Below are 16,515 nucleotides of genomic sequence, written 5' to 3'. Positions count from 1 at the left end.
GGCGGTCCTCCCGGGCGGGCGGCCCAGGGCACCCCTGGGGGCTGGCTCCCCGGGGCCTCCCGACCCAGGCCTGAGCCGCCCGCGCCCCCCCGCAGCCCCCTGTACGACCAGTACTGCAAGGACCACTTCAGCGACGGGCACTGCGACCAGGGCTGCAACAGCGCCGAGTGCGAGTGGGACGGGCTGGACTGCGCGGAGCACGTGCCCGAGCAGCGGGCGGCCGGCACGCTGGTGCTGGTGGTGCTCATGCCGCCCGAGCAGCTGCGCAACGACTCCTTCCGCTTCCTGCGCGAGCTCAGCCGCCTGCTGCACACCAACGTGGTCTTCAAGCGCGATGCCAGCGGCCAGCAGATGATCTTCCCCTACTACGGCCGCGAGGAGGAGCTGCGCAAACACCCCATCAAGCGCTCGCTGGACGGCTGGGCCGCGCCGGGCGCCCTCCTGGGCCAGGTGAAGGCTGCGCTGCTCCCGGGTGCCGGGGGTGTACGCCAGCGCCGCGAGCTGGACCCCATGGACATCCGCGGGTGAGAGCGCCACCGATGGCAGCCGGGCCCCCCGCACAGGTCCCCCCGGGTGGGGGCGGCGCCCCCCAATGATGGTAAAGGTGCCGCCGGCTGACAGGACCACACAGGCCAGGGGCAGTCATGCCCCTACCCCTACCCCCACAGCCCACCCCTGGGGCTGCCCCGAGGTCTCTCCCCCATGAGGACAGGCGTGAGGGCATCCGGGGAGGATGCAGCCAGGGTGTCTGTGACGCTGCCGCCTGGCGTGCTGGGAGGGCCCTGCTGTCTGAGGACCTCGGGGGGGCCCCCCATGGGGTGCTGCCACAGGGGCCGCGCCCCTGACCCGCTTCCTCCCCAGGTCCATCGTCTACCTGGAGATCGACAACCGGCAGTGCGTGCAGTCGTCCTCCCAGTGCTTCCAGAGCACCACGGACGTGGCGGCCTTCCTGGGGGCGCTGGCCTCGCTCGGCAGCCTCAACATCCCCTACAAGATCGAGGCCGTGCAGAGTGAGTGCCTCCTGCCTCCCCGGGGCCGTTGGCTTGCGCTCGGGAGGATTCCGCCTGGGGGGTCGCGTGTCCCGGTTACCCCCCAATGCCCCTGCCACCCGTGCGTGAGCACATGCCTTCCAGATTCGGAAGCGGGGTTCTGGAATTTTCTGCCTGGCACACGCTCCCTCCCCATAACGACAGCTGTTGGGGGCAGAACACATCCCCCGGAAAGTGGGAGTCTTCTCTCCCCACTCTCCCCCCCGATCTGTCTTTGTTGGGTATTATTTCAAAATCATTACAGCTTTTTAAAAAAAGAGAGCGAGAGAAGAATTGATCGGTGTCATGTGAAGTGTTGAAGTTTGTATCTCGAAAATCCCCGTAAATCCTTTGTCTTAACAGCTCAATGTGAGCGCAGCGATTTGAAGTTGCCTAATCCTCCTCCCTTAAAGGAGAAAAAAGTGAAAGCGCCTCCAGATAGAGTCGGGCTGGTGCAGGCGAGAATTTAGCGATAGTTTGCAATTCTGATTAATCGCGTAGAAAATGACCTTATTTTGGGGGGTGGGACGGAGGAGAGCGGCCGAGCAGGCGCCCGGCCCCGCAGCCAGTCCACTGCCCCCGGCCGCCGGCCTGCCGCGTCGCCGCGCTGACCGCCCGCGCCCGCGCCCGCCCGCAGGCGAGACGGTGGAGCCGCCCCCGCCCCCGCAGCTGCACTTGATGTACGTGGCCGTGGCCGCCTTCGTGCTGCTCTTCTTCGTGGGCTGCGGGGTGCTTCTGTCCCGCAAGCGCCGGCGGCAGCATGGCCAGCTCTGGTTCCCCGAGGGCTTCAAGGTGTCGGAGGCCAGCAAGAAGAAGCGGCGGGAGCCCCTCGGCGAGGACTCCGTGGGCCTCAAGTTAGTGGGCGCTGCTGCAGCTTGGGGGCTGGGGGCGGCGGGGTCCCGCCGGGCAGGCAGGGAGCGGGCGGGGGCGGTGGGCTTCTGGGGGCCCTGCTCAGCCGCGCTCCCCCCAGGCCGCTGAAGAACGCCTCGGACGGCGCCCTCATGGATGACAACCAGAACGAGTGGGGGGACGAGGATCTGGAGACCAAGAAGTTCCGGGTGAGTCCGGGGCCCCAGGGCTCCCCAGGGCATGCCTGCGCTCCCTCCGGGGCCTGCGTGACGTGGTCTCTGCTCCCCCTTCCTCAGTTCGAGGAGCCGGTGGTTCTCCCTGACCTGGACGACCAGACAGACCACCGGCAGTGGACGCAGCAGCACCTGGACGCTGCCGACCTACGCGTGTCGGCCATGGCCCCCACGCCCCCCCAGGGCGAGGCAGACGCTGACTGCATGGACGTCAACGTCCGGGGGCCAGGTGAGTGCTGCCGGCCGCCCGCCCGGGGCCCATCTGCAGCCAGGGGCCCGCCCGCGGCCTGGGCCTCCTGGGGCTGTGGCTGCCGCTCCTCCCCCAGCCCCAGGGTCCGTATTCTGGAAGCTCCGCATCAGGGGCCAGGTGCTCCTCGGTCCTCATGGTGCTTCTCGTCTCCAGCCAGTGGCGACGCTGGGTTGTCCCCCAACTTAGCTGATGTCCTCTGGGGGGGCTCCAAGTTGCTCTGCCTGGAAATTAATTTTCTTAAACGCTTCTGCTTGAGCATCCAGTGTTGAGCTGCTGCGCCTTCTCCGCCTTGCCTCCTCCTGCTGGGGGGCAGCGGCAGTCGCAGGCAGATCAGAACACACGGTGGCTGGGGTCTCCGCTCCCCCTCACAGCCAGCGCCCAAGGGCTGTGTCCCCCAAGGAACGGAGGTCCCTGTGGCCCCGGTGGCGTGACTGGGGTGTGCCCCCCCCCGGACTGTGTCACAGACCCGAGGCCCTGCAGGGCGGCCGCCTGACCAAGCCCCCGCTCGTTGCAGACGGCTTCACGCCCCTCATGATCGCCTCCTGCAGCGGGGGAGGCCTGGAGACGGGCAACAGCGAGGAGGAGGAGGACGGCCCCGCGGTCATCGCGGACTTCATCTACCAGGGCGCCAGCCTGCACAGCCAGACGGACCGCACCGGCGAGACCGCCCTGCACCTGGCCGCCCGCTACTCGCGCTCCGACGCGGCCAAGCGCCTGCTGGAGGCCAGCGCCGACGCCAACATCCAGGACAACATGGGGCGGACCCCGCTGCACGCGGCCGTGTCCGCCGACGCGCAGGGCGTCTTCCAGGTGGGCCGCGGCCGCGCGCTGACCACTCCCAGCCAAGCCGGCACCCCGGCCGTGGGCCCAGCACAGCCTGAGCGGGGCTGCAGTGTCCCTTCATCCCGACCCTCTGGGGGCGCCTGAGTGGTGAGGCCGGAGAGTCCCCAGCCCGTGGTGTCTTTCCGGGGAGCCAGGCCTAGGGCATCCGGCAGGGGGCTCGGAGACCTGTGGGGTGAGAGGGCCTGTCCGCTGAGGCAGCCCCTCCCCCGCCAGCCTTGCTGCAGGCGTCGCCTGTGGCGGTGAGCAGGAGGGCTTAGGGGCTACGCTGCTGTGCGCCTGGGGCTCCAGCCTTGCCGGGAGCCCACGACCAGAGTGGATTTAGGGATTTGGGTCCCGGATCTCTGGGGAGCGCCCCCGACAAGGCTTCTTTTACTCGCTGGCCACCAGCCGCCCCACGTGTGCGAGCCCTGGCGCCCCCACCCTGTACAGCAGGAGGGACTCGCGTCCAGGGACGCCTCTGAGCTTTCAGGGTAACCAATTACGTGGCCTTCCCAGGAAAATAAGAAGCCGGGTCAGAGAGGCTCCTGGACAGCCCCTGGGCCAGCGCTTCTTCCCCGAGGCCGTTCTGGCTCGTAGAGCCCCCGATTCCCACCAGCCCTTTGCAGGAACCGGGCCTGGCCTGCGTGGCACTGGCCACCAGCCCGCTCACTGGCCATTCCCAGGGCACTGCTGCCCCCTAGGCTGCCCTCCTGTGCGCTCGCCTGGGTAGACTCCCACCTTGGGACCCCAGCACAGACCTCCCAGCCTCCATCCCCACCTTGCCCCCTGGGGTCCACAGTGGGGGACAGACGGCCCCCAGCGGGTTCCATGAGGCTCACACGGTCCCCACGGGCTGGCCTGGGCTCTGACCTGGGCCCCCTGGCACCTGCCCTGGGGCCCCTGGTCTTGCGGGACCATTCAGATGCCAGGTCTGCAGGGATTGGCCCCGGGTGTTGGTTCCAGCCCAGGTCCGGCTTGCCACCCTGGTCCTTCCCTGTCCCTAGATCCTCATCCGGAACCGGGCCACGGACCTGGATGCCCGCATGCATGATGGCACGACGCCGCTGATCCTGGCCGCCCGCCTGGCCGTGGAGGGCATGCTAGAGGACCTCATCAGCGCGCACGCCGATGTGAATGCCGTGGATGACCTGGGTAAGGGTGCCAGCCCAGGGCACTGGTGGCACCCCCCCCCAATGTGCTGCTTCCCCACCCCCACCAACCGCCTTTGCTCCCCACCAGGCAAGTCCGCCCTGCACTGGGCCGCCGCCGTGAACAACGTGGAGGCCGCTGTCGTGCTGCTGAAGAACGGGGCCAACAAGGACATGCAGAACAACAAGGTGGGTGGGGCAGGGGCGCTGACATGGCCGCTCCTGGCCCGGGTGTCCTGCCTGTGACCTGGGGGTGTCCTGACCACCAGCGGGCAAGACCTGCCCCAGCTTGTAGCCCAGTCCTCAGCTCAGCGCCTGGTGTACGTTGACACTTGCCCCCTCCACCTGTCGCTGCGCCCTCTGGGCCCGGCTGCCCTGGAGCGGCTGTGCCTCCCGTTGGGGCCCAGGGAACCTGTCACTGTGACCTGGGCCTCACCTTCTCGCCTTGACCGTCACTGGACAGGGTGGGGTGGCCCAGGGGCACAGAGTTGGCCAGTGGATAGGGGTTAGTCCCCCAGATGTAAACATGACCGGCCCCACCATGTGGCCTGTCCCCGGCCTTGGGGTTCCCTAAGGCTTCGGAAGCTGCTCAAGCTGCCTGACCACCCCACCTCCTGAGCCCCTCTGGGTTCTTCTGATTGTAGAAATGCAGGCACCCCCCCTCCAGGCCCTCACCCCACTCCCAGAGTGTCTGGCTCACTCCTGTGTGGGTGAGCGCGGCAGGCGGTGGGCACTAGGGGGCTCTCCCGAGCGCCTGGCGTGCAGTGGGGGGGCCCTCAGGGACTCCCAGCTTCCAGGAGGGTTGGTGGCGGAGTCTGTGCCTGGACTGCCGCCACCGGGGCTCCCCCACGCAGCAGCCTTGGGTACAGACAGGACTGAGGTGGAGTCACTTGGGGACCGACTGGACAGGGCACCTCCAGATGGCTGAGATCGCTGGGTGCTGCACCCCTGCGTCCCGCGGGAAGGACCGGGCCGCGTGGCACTGGGTGTTCAGTGGCGACTGTGACCCCTGCCAAGCTGGAGCCTGCTGACCCAGCAGGTCTCACACCGTCTCTGTGGTCGGCCTCGAAAGCCACTTAGGGCTTTGTCTGAGACAGCCCGGGCCAGGTGTGGGTGGCGCCGGGGAGGCAGGAGGCGGAGCGCCCTGCGGGTCAGAGAGCTGGTGCCGCAAGGGTGGCGCCTCACCCGCCCACGCCCACCCCCAGGAGGAGACACCTCTGTTCCTGGCCGCCCGGGAGGGCAGCTACGAGACCGCCAAGGTGCTCCTGGACCACTTCGCCAACCGTGACATCACGGACCACATGGACCGCCTGCCACGCGACATCGCCCAGGAGCGCATGCACCACGACATCGTGCGGCTGCTCGACGAGTACAGCCTAGTGCGCAGCCCCCCGCTGCATGGCCCTGCCCTGGCTGGTGCTCCTACTCTGTCGCCCCCGCTCTGCTCGCCCAACGGCTACCTGGGCAACCTCAAGCCGACCGTGCAGGGCAAGAAGGCCCGGAAGCCCAGCACCAAGGGCCTGGCCTGCAGCGGCAAGGACGCCAAGGACCTCAAAGCACGAAGGAAGAAGTCGCAGGACGGCAAGGGCTGCCTGCTGGACAGCTCAAGCGTGCTGTCCCCCGTGGACTCCCTCGAGTCACCTCACGGCTACCTGTCAGATGTGGCCTCGCCGCCCCTCCTGCCTTCCCCGTTCCAGCCGTCTCCGTCCATGCCCCTCAACCACCTGCCCGGCATGCCCGACGTCCACCTGGGCGTCAGCCATCTGAGCGTGGCGGCCAAGCCCGATATGGCCGCGCTGGGCGGGAGCGGCCGGCTGGCCTTCGAGGCGGGGCCGCCACGCCTGTCCCACCTGCCTGTGGCCTCTGGCACCAGCACAGTTCTGGGCCCAGGTGCTGGTGCCGTGAATTTCACCGTGGGGGGCACCACGGGCTTGAATGGCCAGTGCGAGTGGCTGTCTCGCCTGCAGAACGGCCTGGTGCCCAGCCAGTACAACCCGCTGCGAGGGGGTGTGGCGCCCGGCACCTTGGGGGCGCAGGGCCCGGCACTCCAGCACGGCGTGATGGGCCCGCTGCATGGCGGCCTGTCGGCCCCCGCCCTGTCTCAGATGATGAGCTACCAGCCCCTACCTGGCACGCGGCTGGCCGCCCAGCCTCACCTGGTGCAGACCCAGCAGCTTCAGCAGGTGCAGCAGCAGCAGCAGCAGCCCGGCTTACAGATGCAGCCACCGAGCATGCAGCCACCACCCCCGCCCCCGCCGCACCTCGGCGCGGGCTCGGCCACCGGCGGTCACCTGGGCCGGAGCTTCCTGGGCGGGGAGCCCAGCCAGGCAGACGTGCCACCCCTGGGCCCCGGCAGCCTGGCCCACACGGCCCTGCCGCAGGACAGCCAGGCCCTGCCCACGTCGCTGCCCTCCTCCCTGGCTCCGCCCATGGCCGCCTCCCAGTTCCTGACCCCGCCGTCCCAGCACAGCCACGCCTCCTCGCCGGCCGAGCACACCCCCAGCCACGCGCTGCAGGTGCCTGAGCACCCCTTCCTCACCCCGTCCCCCGAGTCCCCCGACCAGTGGTCCAGCTCCTCGCCGCGCTCCAACATCTCCGACTGGTCCGAGGGCATCTCCAGCCCGCCCACCAGCCTGCCGGCCCAGGCGGCCCGCCTCCCCGAGGCCTTCCAGTAGCCGGCGCCCGGAGCTTCGCCCTTTTTGTTTTTTTAAGAAACATGTTTTTATACAAAAAAGACAATTTTTTTTAGTATTTATTTATGTACTTTCATTTTACATGGAAACACTGCCTTTTTATTTATATGTCCTGTTTTCTATGGCACCAGGTAGAGCCTTTATCTGTTCCAAGAAAATTAACTAGTTCTCAGTCGTGATTTTCCTACTTAGGATAAAGATTTTACTTATTTGTAAAATATAAGCAAAGATTCATGATTTATAAATGCCATTTATTTATTGATTTCTTTTTCAAAATCCAAAAAGAAGTGAAGTTGGAGGTTTGAACCAGCGTGATCCAAAAAGCCCTCGGGGTGCCTGGCTGCTGGAGCCCCGCCCCCAGCGCCCCAACCCTCCGCTCCCCCAGAACAGGCCGCCCCGGCCCTGGGCGCGTGGCTTCACTTGCATCTACAATAGGAGAGTGAGATGATGTGGTCTGTACTTCTGCGTTTTTCCGCGATTTGAAAACGTGCCGGTCAGGATGTGCGCTGGGGAGCCCGGGGCAGGCCTCCCGGGCCGCTCATGAATCTTTGTCCAGGCTCAGTATTAAGTGTCCCGTCGGCCTTGCCCGTTCCTGCTCCTTCTGGAGGCGCCTGGGCCTCGGCCCTCGCCCGCTTGCTGGTTCAGCATCATGCAGAGGCTGCGCGCGCCCCACTCGGGACTCCGTTTGGAGCACCGCGCCCTCCTCGGGAGCACTGCCCGAGCCGATGGGAGGCCCCGCGCCTCGGCTGGGTCCGCGCTGTCCGGGGCCCGCGGAAGACGACTGGCCGGGGGCTGGCGGGCGCTGGTTTTAGGGGACACGAGCAGAGCCCCCTGCGTGGGGCCTTGGGAAGTAAAGACTGTGTCCGGCCTCAGGCGTGGCGAGGTGGGGCGCTGGGGGCCTGTTTTCAGGCCAACCCTCCCGCTGTAGGGGGGCGCTGGCCTGGGGAGGAGCAGATTCTTGCAATAGGCAGTATAAGCCTGTGGCAGAATTAATGTCTGTAAATACATTTTTAAAGGTGGATTTTGTTTAAAAAATCTGAATGAACACGTCTGTCCGGCGTCGCCGGTGGCCTGCTCGGCCCCGGCCCGCCCACCGAGTGGCCGTGTTGCCCGCCCCGCCCCCTGTGCGGCTTCTCCAGCCTGGCACCCTGCTGGGCAGGACCGGACAACCCAAGACGTTGATTCTTACTGTGTTTTATAAAATAGAGTGTAGTTTACAGAAAAAAACTTTTTTAAAAAGTTGTCTACATGCAAAACTGTAGATGATGAAAATGATGTATTTTTTTTCATCTTTTTTTGTTAACTGATTTGCAATAAAAGTGACGCTGACCGTCATCCAGACTTTGCTGACCTTGGCTGTGGCCCTGGCTCACTTGGGGGGCAGCAGCGGGTGGCCCTGCTCCTGGGAGGGGTGCGGGGAGGGCGGCCGGCTGGGCCCTCAGGGCCGGGGCTTCCTCTTCCGTGCGCGGGGGTGGGGCAGAGCAGCTCAGTCCCTGCCATGCGGAGCGATGGGGCCGCCAGGAGCACCTGCCCAGAAGCCGCGGTCGTCCCAGCTGGGGTGGGTGCGGGGATCCTGCCACGAGGAGGTGGGCCCGGAGGCCCCAGTGGGGCGTGAAGACACTGAGAAGGGGCAACTTAGGGGTCGACAGAGCAAGTCCCCGGGTTCCGTGGGCCTTAAGGGGTGCTGGCCAGCAGCACCATGTGAGTGGGAGTGTGGAGCTGGGCAGCCCGGGGCCTGTCGGAGCCTTCATTTGGCCTGCACCTGCCCCTTCACCCAGGGAGCCCTGCCCAGCTCCTGCAAGGCCCACCCCGGCCCCAGCATTCAGATGGATGGTGCAGTGGGGCCTGGCCTGGCGAGCCCAGGTGAGCCCCAGTTTCCTCACCCGGTCTGGGCGCACGCCCCACCCGCAGGGCACGAAGCGGGGTGGTGGGGGGCATGCTCCGTCTGCTGTGGCCATGGGGCTCAGCAGACCACGGATGGTGTTTGCTGCCAGCCCCATGGAGGGGCCCTGGACGCCGCTGCAGGAGAGCACTGTCCACTGACGGGCCAGCTGGGGGCCTCGCGTGCTCCCACTGTGGTGAGTGCCCCAGGGCAGGGCCCAGTGCTCTGCCTTGTGAAATCATCAGCCCAAACCAGGGTCTAGCTGGCCCCCAGGGCCCAAGAGCCAGGGGGCCCGGTGAAGAGGCCTGTCGGGGAGGTGGCGGGATTGGGCAGTCTGGGGTCAGGAAAAGGTCCTTCGCACTGAGATGCTGGGGTGCCTGGTCTGCAGGGGGCAGTGCCCACCGCGGTTCCCAAACCACCCGCCCTTTCTGCAGCGAAGGCTGGGGGCGTTGACCCACTGCAGAGATGAGGACGGAGAGCATGGCTGTTGGGCCAGCCGCACCCCCCACCCTGATGTGGACGGGAGGCAGGCTAGGGGAGCGGCAGGGCACAGCGGGGTGTCCCCCATCCCCTGCCGGCACGGACCCGCCGAGCCTTTCGGGGGCAGCGCCCCTGACCCGAGCACGTGTCCCGTGGCCTTGCAACCGCCTTCACCACCTACTTGGGCATTTTTCATTGAAAAAAGCAGCCCTTTGTATGTCACCTGAGGTGAGTAGCTCCTTCTCTACCCACCGCTTCCTCACCTGTGGCATTCTCCCCACCGCACCTGCCGAGGACCTCGACGGGTGCCGGGGACAGGTGTTCCCTGAAGCCAGTTTGCGCGCCTCTTTATCAAAAGCTGAGGGGGGGCCGCTGAGCTGAGCTTGGAAAATGAAGGGGCCTGTGGTTCTCACCAACTTCAACTTTCGGGGGCCACTGATGGGGCGACCTCAGGGTCCAGAGGTGACTACTCAACGCGGGCAGCTGAGACCCCCCTCCAGCTGCGCTGGGGCCAGGTCCCGGGCCAGCCCGGGGTGTCGGGCGGCGTGGAAGGCGCTGCCCGGACTCTGAGGCGGCTGTCTGCCGCCCCCTGCTGGCCGCGCCCGCCAGTGCCCGCGCGCGCGGGGCTTGTGTGTGTGTCGTGCCCCCCCCCCTTGCTCCAGCGGGCGAGGCTGGGGTCCGCCAGGTCTGGCCCCAGGGAGTGCTCGCGGCCACCCCCCCCCCCCAGTGTTATTCCCCGGGTGTTCAGACGCAGAACTGAGGCTCAAAGAGGAAGGAGACTTTGCTGGTTCACCCACTGCGTGAGAACCCTGGTCCATGTTCTCCAAGAGTTTGAGGGGTCACCTCCTCTGGGTCGACCCAGAGGGCCCCTAAAGCCTGTCGCCCAGCCCATCACTTTTCAAACCAGAAACTGGTGCCCAGGGAGGGACTTGCCAAGGTCACACTGTCAGGAATTAGTGCTGCGGCCAGCCTGGCACTTGGCAGCCTGTGGGTGCCGGGAGCCTCCCGCCTCCACCCGGCCCTTCCTCTGCCCAGTTCACAGCCCCCGCCTCCGAGTCCACTGCCGCGTCAGGGCTCGCCGCCTGTGCTGCCCGACCCCGAGCTGCTGTGCCAACCCCGGGGACACCACGGGCAAGGAGAGCTGTGTCCTGCCCCGAGGGCCTTCGGGACTCAGCTCTCCCCAGTGGGCTGGTCCCCGCCGCCCACTGCGACTTCGGGGGCCCCAGGCCGCCGCTGGGCTCTCAGCTTTCCCCGTGCCTGGCCAGAGAGCCGGGGAGACCGACCCACGAGGCCGTGACGGAACAGGCCCCCAGGACCTCGCCCACTCTCAGGATCAGGCGCCAGAGTCCCGGCAGCTGGGCCCGCAGCGCCCTCACCACCTCGCCGGCCCCCCCACCTCCTGCCCCCCCACCATGGAAATTTCATTTGCTTCAGCTGGAGCCCTCGTTGGCATTCTGCCTCCACCCCCCACCCCAGCAGGTGGTCTGCGCTGCAGTGCCCACGCTCCCTCAAGGATGGCAGCCCGGACCCGCCACGCCCCAGCCGCAGTGCTGCAGGGCCCGTGGGGCAGCGCCGGCATCCGCACCTTCTCGGGGAGGGTGTCGGGCTGGCCTGGGGCCTGCGCCTGCCCGGGGCCATGCCTGCTTCTCCCGGCCGTGTGGGTGTGCGTTGGGCGTCTGCACGTACTGCCTGCTCCGTCCCCACCACGCATCACCTCACTGCCTCAGGACCCGGCTCAGTGAACACTCAGGAGACCCCAGGTACACCATGCTGGCTCCTGTGAAGGAAGGGCGGCCTGGGGGCGTTTCTCGGGCCCAGCCCCTCGGCACTTGGCCTGCATGTAGATTGCTCCCCTCCACCCAGGGCCCTGGGGCAGCTCTGCTGGGGGGAACACTTCTAACCCCGGGCTGTACACACCTCCTCACACCTGACCTGATTGCACACCCACAGACGCCCTCACCGGCAGGGCCCAGGGCCCAGAGAACATCCCGGCCTTTGCACCTGCTTTCTCGCAATGGCGCAGACGTCTGCCACTTCCTCTCCAACCACTCAGTCCTCCCATCCAGGAAGACCTTCAGTCCAGCTCTTCCCACCTCTGAGGCCCTAACGCTCATTTTGCTGGACTACTCCATGAGCTGTATCTTCCGGAAGCTGCCCCTTCCTCTCTCGAGGCCAAGCTGGGTGGGGGTGCACACACACAAAGCAGCTGCCTTACAAATGTTCCACATCATACTCAGTGACGGACTTTATACTCAGGGGGTGTGAGGGACCAGCCGACCTGGCCCCCTGCACCCCAGGGCTCCTCAGAGGAGCGGGGTGGGGCACTGGGAACAAGCCAGCTCCACAGTCCAGGAGGTGCAGGCCCTGCTGAGGCGTCCCCAACCCTTCCTGCGGGGTGTGGGCGTCTGCACCGCCACCGTCCACCCCAACAGAAGGCCAGGCACATGGAGTTCAACTCCTAGTAGCTGCACTGTCAAGAAACACACTGTTAAAACGCTGTACTTAATAGAAAGTTTATTTCACCCAGTAGGTCCAAAATATCACTTCAAACATGGAAGAAAAAGGCTGGCAATACCCCAGTCGTGGCTCAGCTGTGCGCTCCCCTCTCAGCCCTGCTCAGCACCACCCCCTGCCCCCCCCACCCCCGTCCCCCGCCCTGCCAAGCGTGTGAGGCCAGGCCCTGGCCCTGGGCTCCCCGTATGGCCTGGGCCAGCGTCCGGAAGCGCCCAGCCATATCCTGTGTGCACCAGGAAACGGGGGCACAGCTGTAGCCAAAGGGCTGGGCATGGGACCACGATGCTGCCCCAGCAGAGTGGCTGACTCTAGCCCTCTGAGGGAGGCTTGGGAGTGGGTGACATCTCTCGGGTGTCCCTAGAGAGGGGGTAGCCGAGGGGGCCTGGGGAAGGAAGCCTAATCGACAGGAGCGATGCTGTGGGGAGGGCCACGTTCCGGTTGGGTCCGTGTGTCCTGCAGGCCCCCGCATGCAGCTCTGCCATGTGCACCCCGTTCTTGCCCTGTGGTCCCAGCCGTGTATTAACAGCACCCTGTTCCTGTCTCCAAATGGCATAGGTGCTCTCACCCTGTTTGAACCCCAGGAGGACACGCTTACCTCCAGCTTTAAGACGAGGACCTGACGCTCAGGGGGGCATGGGGCTGAGGAGCACGAGCAGCCAGGTGGCAGCGGGCCTTCGTCAGAGGGCCTGGCGCTCAGAACCCTGGCCCTGTGGCCCAGAGCCTGTACTGCACACTGGACTATGGCCCTCGAGGTGCCACAGGCAGGAGGGGAGGGAGGGACAGAGGGTGCCCAGAGCAGCCGGTGGCCAGGCAGGCCCGACTCTGCCTTCCAGACCCCAGTGGGAGGCAAGACAGTGCTGCCTGGCCCAGAGGGCGGGCTGGTGTCCACAGTTCACGGCCCCCCCAGCCCACCAGGGCCCAGCAGAGGGATCCTCAGGACCTGTAGGCCAAGGCCCGGCTCCTGGGCTCTCTGAACTCAACTGAGAGGAAGGGAGGCAAGCCCGAGGCTAGATGCGCGGGACTTCCTCGCCTCTGCTGCCCCCTCTTTGGGGAGGGTCAACTATGACTTCCATGTCGAGGCCTGTTGGGGACCACCAGGAAGACGTGGTGGCGGCGCAGGCCCGGGCTGCGCTGCACCCGTGTCCCCTCCCCATGTCAGCCCCGGGGCGGCCTGTCCGTGCCGGCCGCGCCCTGACAGCGTGGCTCGCCCGGCCAGGGGCAGGCAGAGGGCCCGGCCCGTCCTCCTTTCCCCGGGCCCCGCCGCCACCTGGGTGCCCTCGCCCGCGCGGCAGCGCCCTGGGGCTCCATGCCCTGGGCTGGGCAGCCGGGGCGCCCGTCCTGGCCGGGCAGGTGAGCGGGGGGGGGGGGGGGGGGGGGGCAGAGCCGGACGCGCGCGCGCGGGCGCCCCTCCCCCAGGCTCTCCGGGGGGCCGCCGGCCCGCGGGTGCGGGGGGGGGGGTGTCGCGCGCCCGGGCACGCAGGGGGCCGCGAGCCGAGACGGCGCCCGCGCCCGGCGTGGAGGGGAGCGGGGGGCGCCCGAGGGACACCGAGGAGGGCGCGGACGCCCCCCGGCGCGGAGAGAGGCCCACGCCCCCGGCGGCGCCGAACGCCGGCGCCAACGGCCGTTGCCAGGCAACCCGGGAACGCGGTGGGCGCGTGCGCAGTGCGGCGCGCCGGCCCCGGCGCTCGCGGCCAACGGAAGAATGCGACGGGCGCGCCTGCGTCAGGGCGCCGCTCGGGGCCCGGGCGCGGCCGCGTCCCGCTCTCGCCGGGCGCGCTGCTGGCGGCGGCCTCGCAAGGCCGCCCTGCCCCTGGGGGGCACTGAGAATCCCGACTCCTCGCCGTCCCGAACGAGAAAAGACGCGGAGACGCCCCGGCCCGGCCGGGCACCCCGGGCAGCCCCCGCGCGGCCGGGCGGCAGGTGGGCGAGGGGCGGGGCGAGGGGCAGGGCCAGGGGCGGGACGAAGGGGGGGGCGCCGGGGGCGGGGCGCCGGCGGGGGCGGGGCGCCGGCGGGGGCGGGGCCAAAGGGGCGGGACGTCGGCGGGGGCGGGGCCGGGGCGGGGTCGAGGTACGGGGTCGAGGGTCGCGAGAGCAGCTGAGAGGGGCGGGGTCTCGGGACGGGCTCTCCGGGCGGGGCCGGCGGGCGTGGCGCGCGCTGACGTCGCAGCCGGACACGTCGGCTACGCGGCAGCCGGGGCGACCGGAGCCGGATGTGCCAAGATGGCTGCTGCGGCGGTCGCGTCTGCGCTATTTGCCACCGCCCGGCCGGCTTTCGCCCGCGTTTGCTGAGGCGAGGGCGCCCGGGGTCGCGGAGCGGCCGGGCGGGAGCCGGCGCCGGCCTTTCTCCCTGCGGCGCGCGGTGAGGGCCCAGGCGGGCGGAGGGCCGGGGTCGGGGCAGAGGGCAGGCGGCTGGGCCGCGCCGGCCGGGAGCGGAGGGCTGTCTCCGGGGACGGCGGGGCCCTTCCCGGCCGGGGGGCGGCCCACCGCGCGGCGGCCGGAGCCGCGGGCCAGGCTGACGTGGACCCGGGCGGCCTCTGTCAGGCCGGGCTGGCCCCGGTGTGGGCGGGTAAGAGGAGCCAGACCTGCAACTCTTTCAAGAGTGGAACCCTCAGGGAGGTGTCTCAGCATTTCGGGGTGTCCTTCGCATCCACAAGCCCGAGGCGGTGCCGCCCCGGTTGGTTGGAAGAGTTCTGGCCCTGCTGGTGGCGAGATGTGTGCATTTGGACCCAGGCTCAGCGTTGTGGCCATTGGTCACTTCGTGGCAAGGTGACCAAGGTGTTGCAAGGGAGGCGGAGGCTGTGTTTCCTGCCCAGGGTGGGGACTGCGTGGGCAGTGTGCCCTTTGTGATGGAGCCTCCCAGTGGAGCGCCGGCCTGCACAGCTCCTAAAATCAGCTTTTGCTGCTTCACCCAAAAGCACGGAGTGGCTTGGAGATTGCTTGCCGAGGTTCTGTTTGGTTCCCCCAGCCTCAGGGTTCTGAGTTTCTGCTTTAATTTCATCCGGTGCAGGTGTTACCTTGAGAGCTAGAAGCAAACTCTTCGCAGATAGTTTTTCCCAGTGTGAGACCCGGGAGACACCCCCCCCGCCCCCCCCGCAGTGTCAGCACAAGCTGCCTGCTGCCAGTTTTGGCCCCTTGCCTTGTTTGGCCCCGTTTTAGGGTTCTAAGTGCCGCCCTTACAGGGTGAGCCGAGAGGCAGAGGCCCTTCTTTCTTGTTCCTCACGACACATTTACCCCTAGTGGCTGTCCCAGAACCCTGCCGAGGGTCTTCTTCAGGGCAGTGTGTAAGCGCTAGTGACTCCTCCTTGCTTCTCTGAGCATCTTTCCTGAGTGGCAGGGTGTCTGGCGTTCTGTGCAGTGTTTTGACCCCTCTCCCCCCTTCTTTATCTTTACCGTCTGTGAGCATGTTTGATCCTGTGCTTGGGGAAGTTGGGGTTTACAGTGTCTCTGACCGGGACGTCCTCTGGCAGCGCCGGGAGCGACATCGTAGGCAGAGGTAGACTCACAGGTGCTCCTTGGCTCTCCTGTTACATGCTGGAGGCCGCGGCCCCGGGAGGAGAGCCGGTGTGCTGTGTGCGTGGGGCGTCTCAGGTCAGCAGCCAGAAGCGCGTATTGATCACGGTTAACTCTGAGCTCGACCCAGGGCAGTTTAAGAAAGAGCTCAGTTTGCAAGTGATGCATCGTTAAGATCAGCTGGTCTCTTTGAAACAGTGTGCCTTTTTTAAAGTTAGGTGGCTTGAGACTACAGAATGACTTTCTGGTCAGAATAAAATTATCCAGGGTCATGAGGTAAATGCTATGCATTTGCATTGTTTTTCTGCGGTGAAATAGAGAAAAAGATCAAAAGAATACGTACGGTTCGTGTCGCAAGACTGTTCCAAATGAAATGGGTCTGTTGGAGGAGAGACCAGGAGATGCTGCTTTATGGGCAAAAGGTAGTGTTTGTTATAAACGGCTCTTAGTCCAGGAGCTGAGAAAATAATTTTAAGTTTGTACAAGAAAAACGTTCAGGTGTCAACCTGTGAAATGTCTGTTCTGATACAGTTTCCCTGCTCCCCGGCAGCGCGGGTTAGCCGGTCTCAGGACTGTTGTGGGTAGGAAGTCTGTAAGATGATACCTGGACGGGGGCCTCAGCAATCTCCGTGGTGATCTCTCGTTTCATGGAGGGGAAGCTGAGCTGCCGAAGGAAGCGGTATGCCTGCCCTCCGTCCCCCCAGAATGCGTCCTCTCGGCCTGTGCGCTCTCATTTCTTCCCAGAGCCTCTCAGAGTGCTTGGAGGGTCCCCTGCTGGACCTTTGCCAGCAGAAGCCCCTCTTTCTCGCAGAGTTCTGGTGCCCGTTTCACAAAGATAAGGACGAGGCTGTGCTTGCCCTGCTCTGAGTCCTGCCCCCTTGGGTGGCCAGTGCGCCCTGTGAAGGTGTGCTTGGGAGGAGGCTGGAAGACGAGAGGGGACTTGGTGGACAGACAGCGCTTGGGTTTTCGCCTTAAGGATTTACTTGCTGCGTCTTATTAAAAAAGCAGGGCCCCTTCTGTTTTTTCTGAAAGGTCAGTTGGCTTTTTAGTCAACTTATTGGTCATTTTTTTTAATTGGTTATTTCTTTAAAATATTTATTTATGCG

The 16,515-nt window shown here is 66.3% G+C and overlaps 1 protein-coding gene across 1 annotated transcript in view; it reads left to right on the top strand.

Moving 5' to 3' along the window:
* The window catches only part of NOTCH1 (notch receptor 1), a gene marked incomplete at both ends in the record, with an annotated part of 34,702 nt that extends 27,697 nt beyond the window's left edge, over positions 1–7,005 (top strand). The window contains 9 exons of the mRNA XM_084236279.1: positions 96–524; positions 862–1,010; positions 1,666–1,882; positions 1,999–2,086; positions 2,174–2,339; positions 2,875–3,170; positions 4,187–4,334; positions 4,422–4,519; positions 5,536–7,005. Coding sequence (XP_084092405.1) covers positions 96–524; positions 862–1,010; positions 1,666–1,882; positions 1,999–2,086; positions 2,174–2,339; positions 2,875–3,170; positions 4,187–4,334; positions 4,422–4,519; positions 5,536–7,005 — 3,061 coding nt within the window. The remainder of the gene's footprint in view (positions 1–95; positions 525–861; positions 1,011–1,665; positions 1,883–1,998; positions 2,087–2,173; positions 2,340–2,874; positions 3,171–4,186; positions 4,335–4,421; positions 4,520–5,535) is intronic.
* Between the last annotated feature and the right edge of the window lie 9,510 nt (positions 7,006–16,515).

Source organism: Talpa europaea (assembly GCF_964194135.1).
Source record: "Talpa europaea genome assembly, chromosome: 7".
In the NCBI taxonomy this organism is placed as follows: Eukaryota; Metazoa; Chordata; class Mammalia; order Eulipotyphla; family Talpidae; genus Talpa; species Talpa europaea.
The sequence above is the reverse complement of the archived record's forward strand: the minus strand, read 5'-3'. Positions and strand labels throughout refer to the sequence as shown.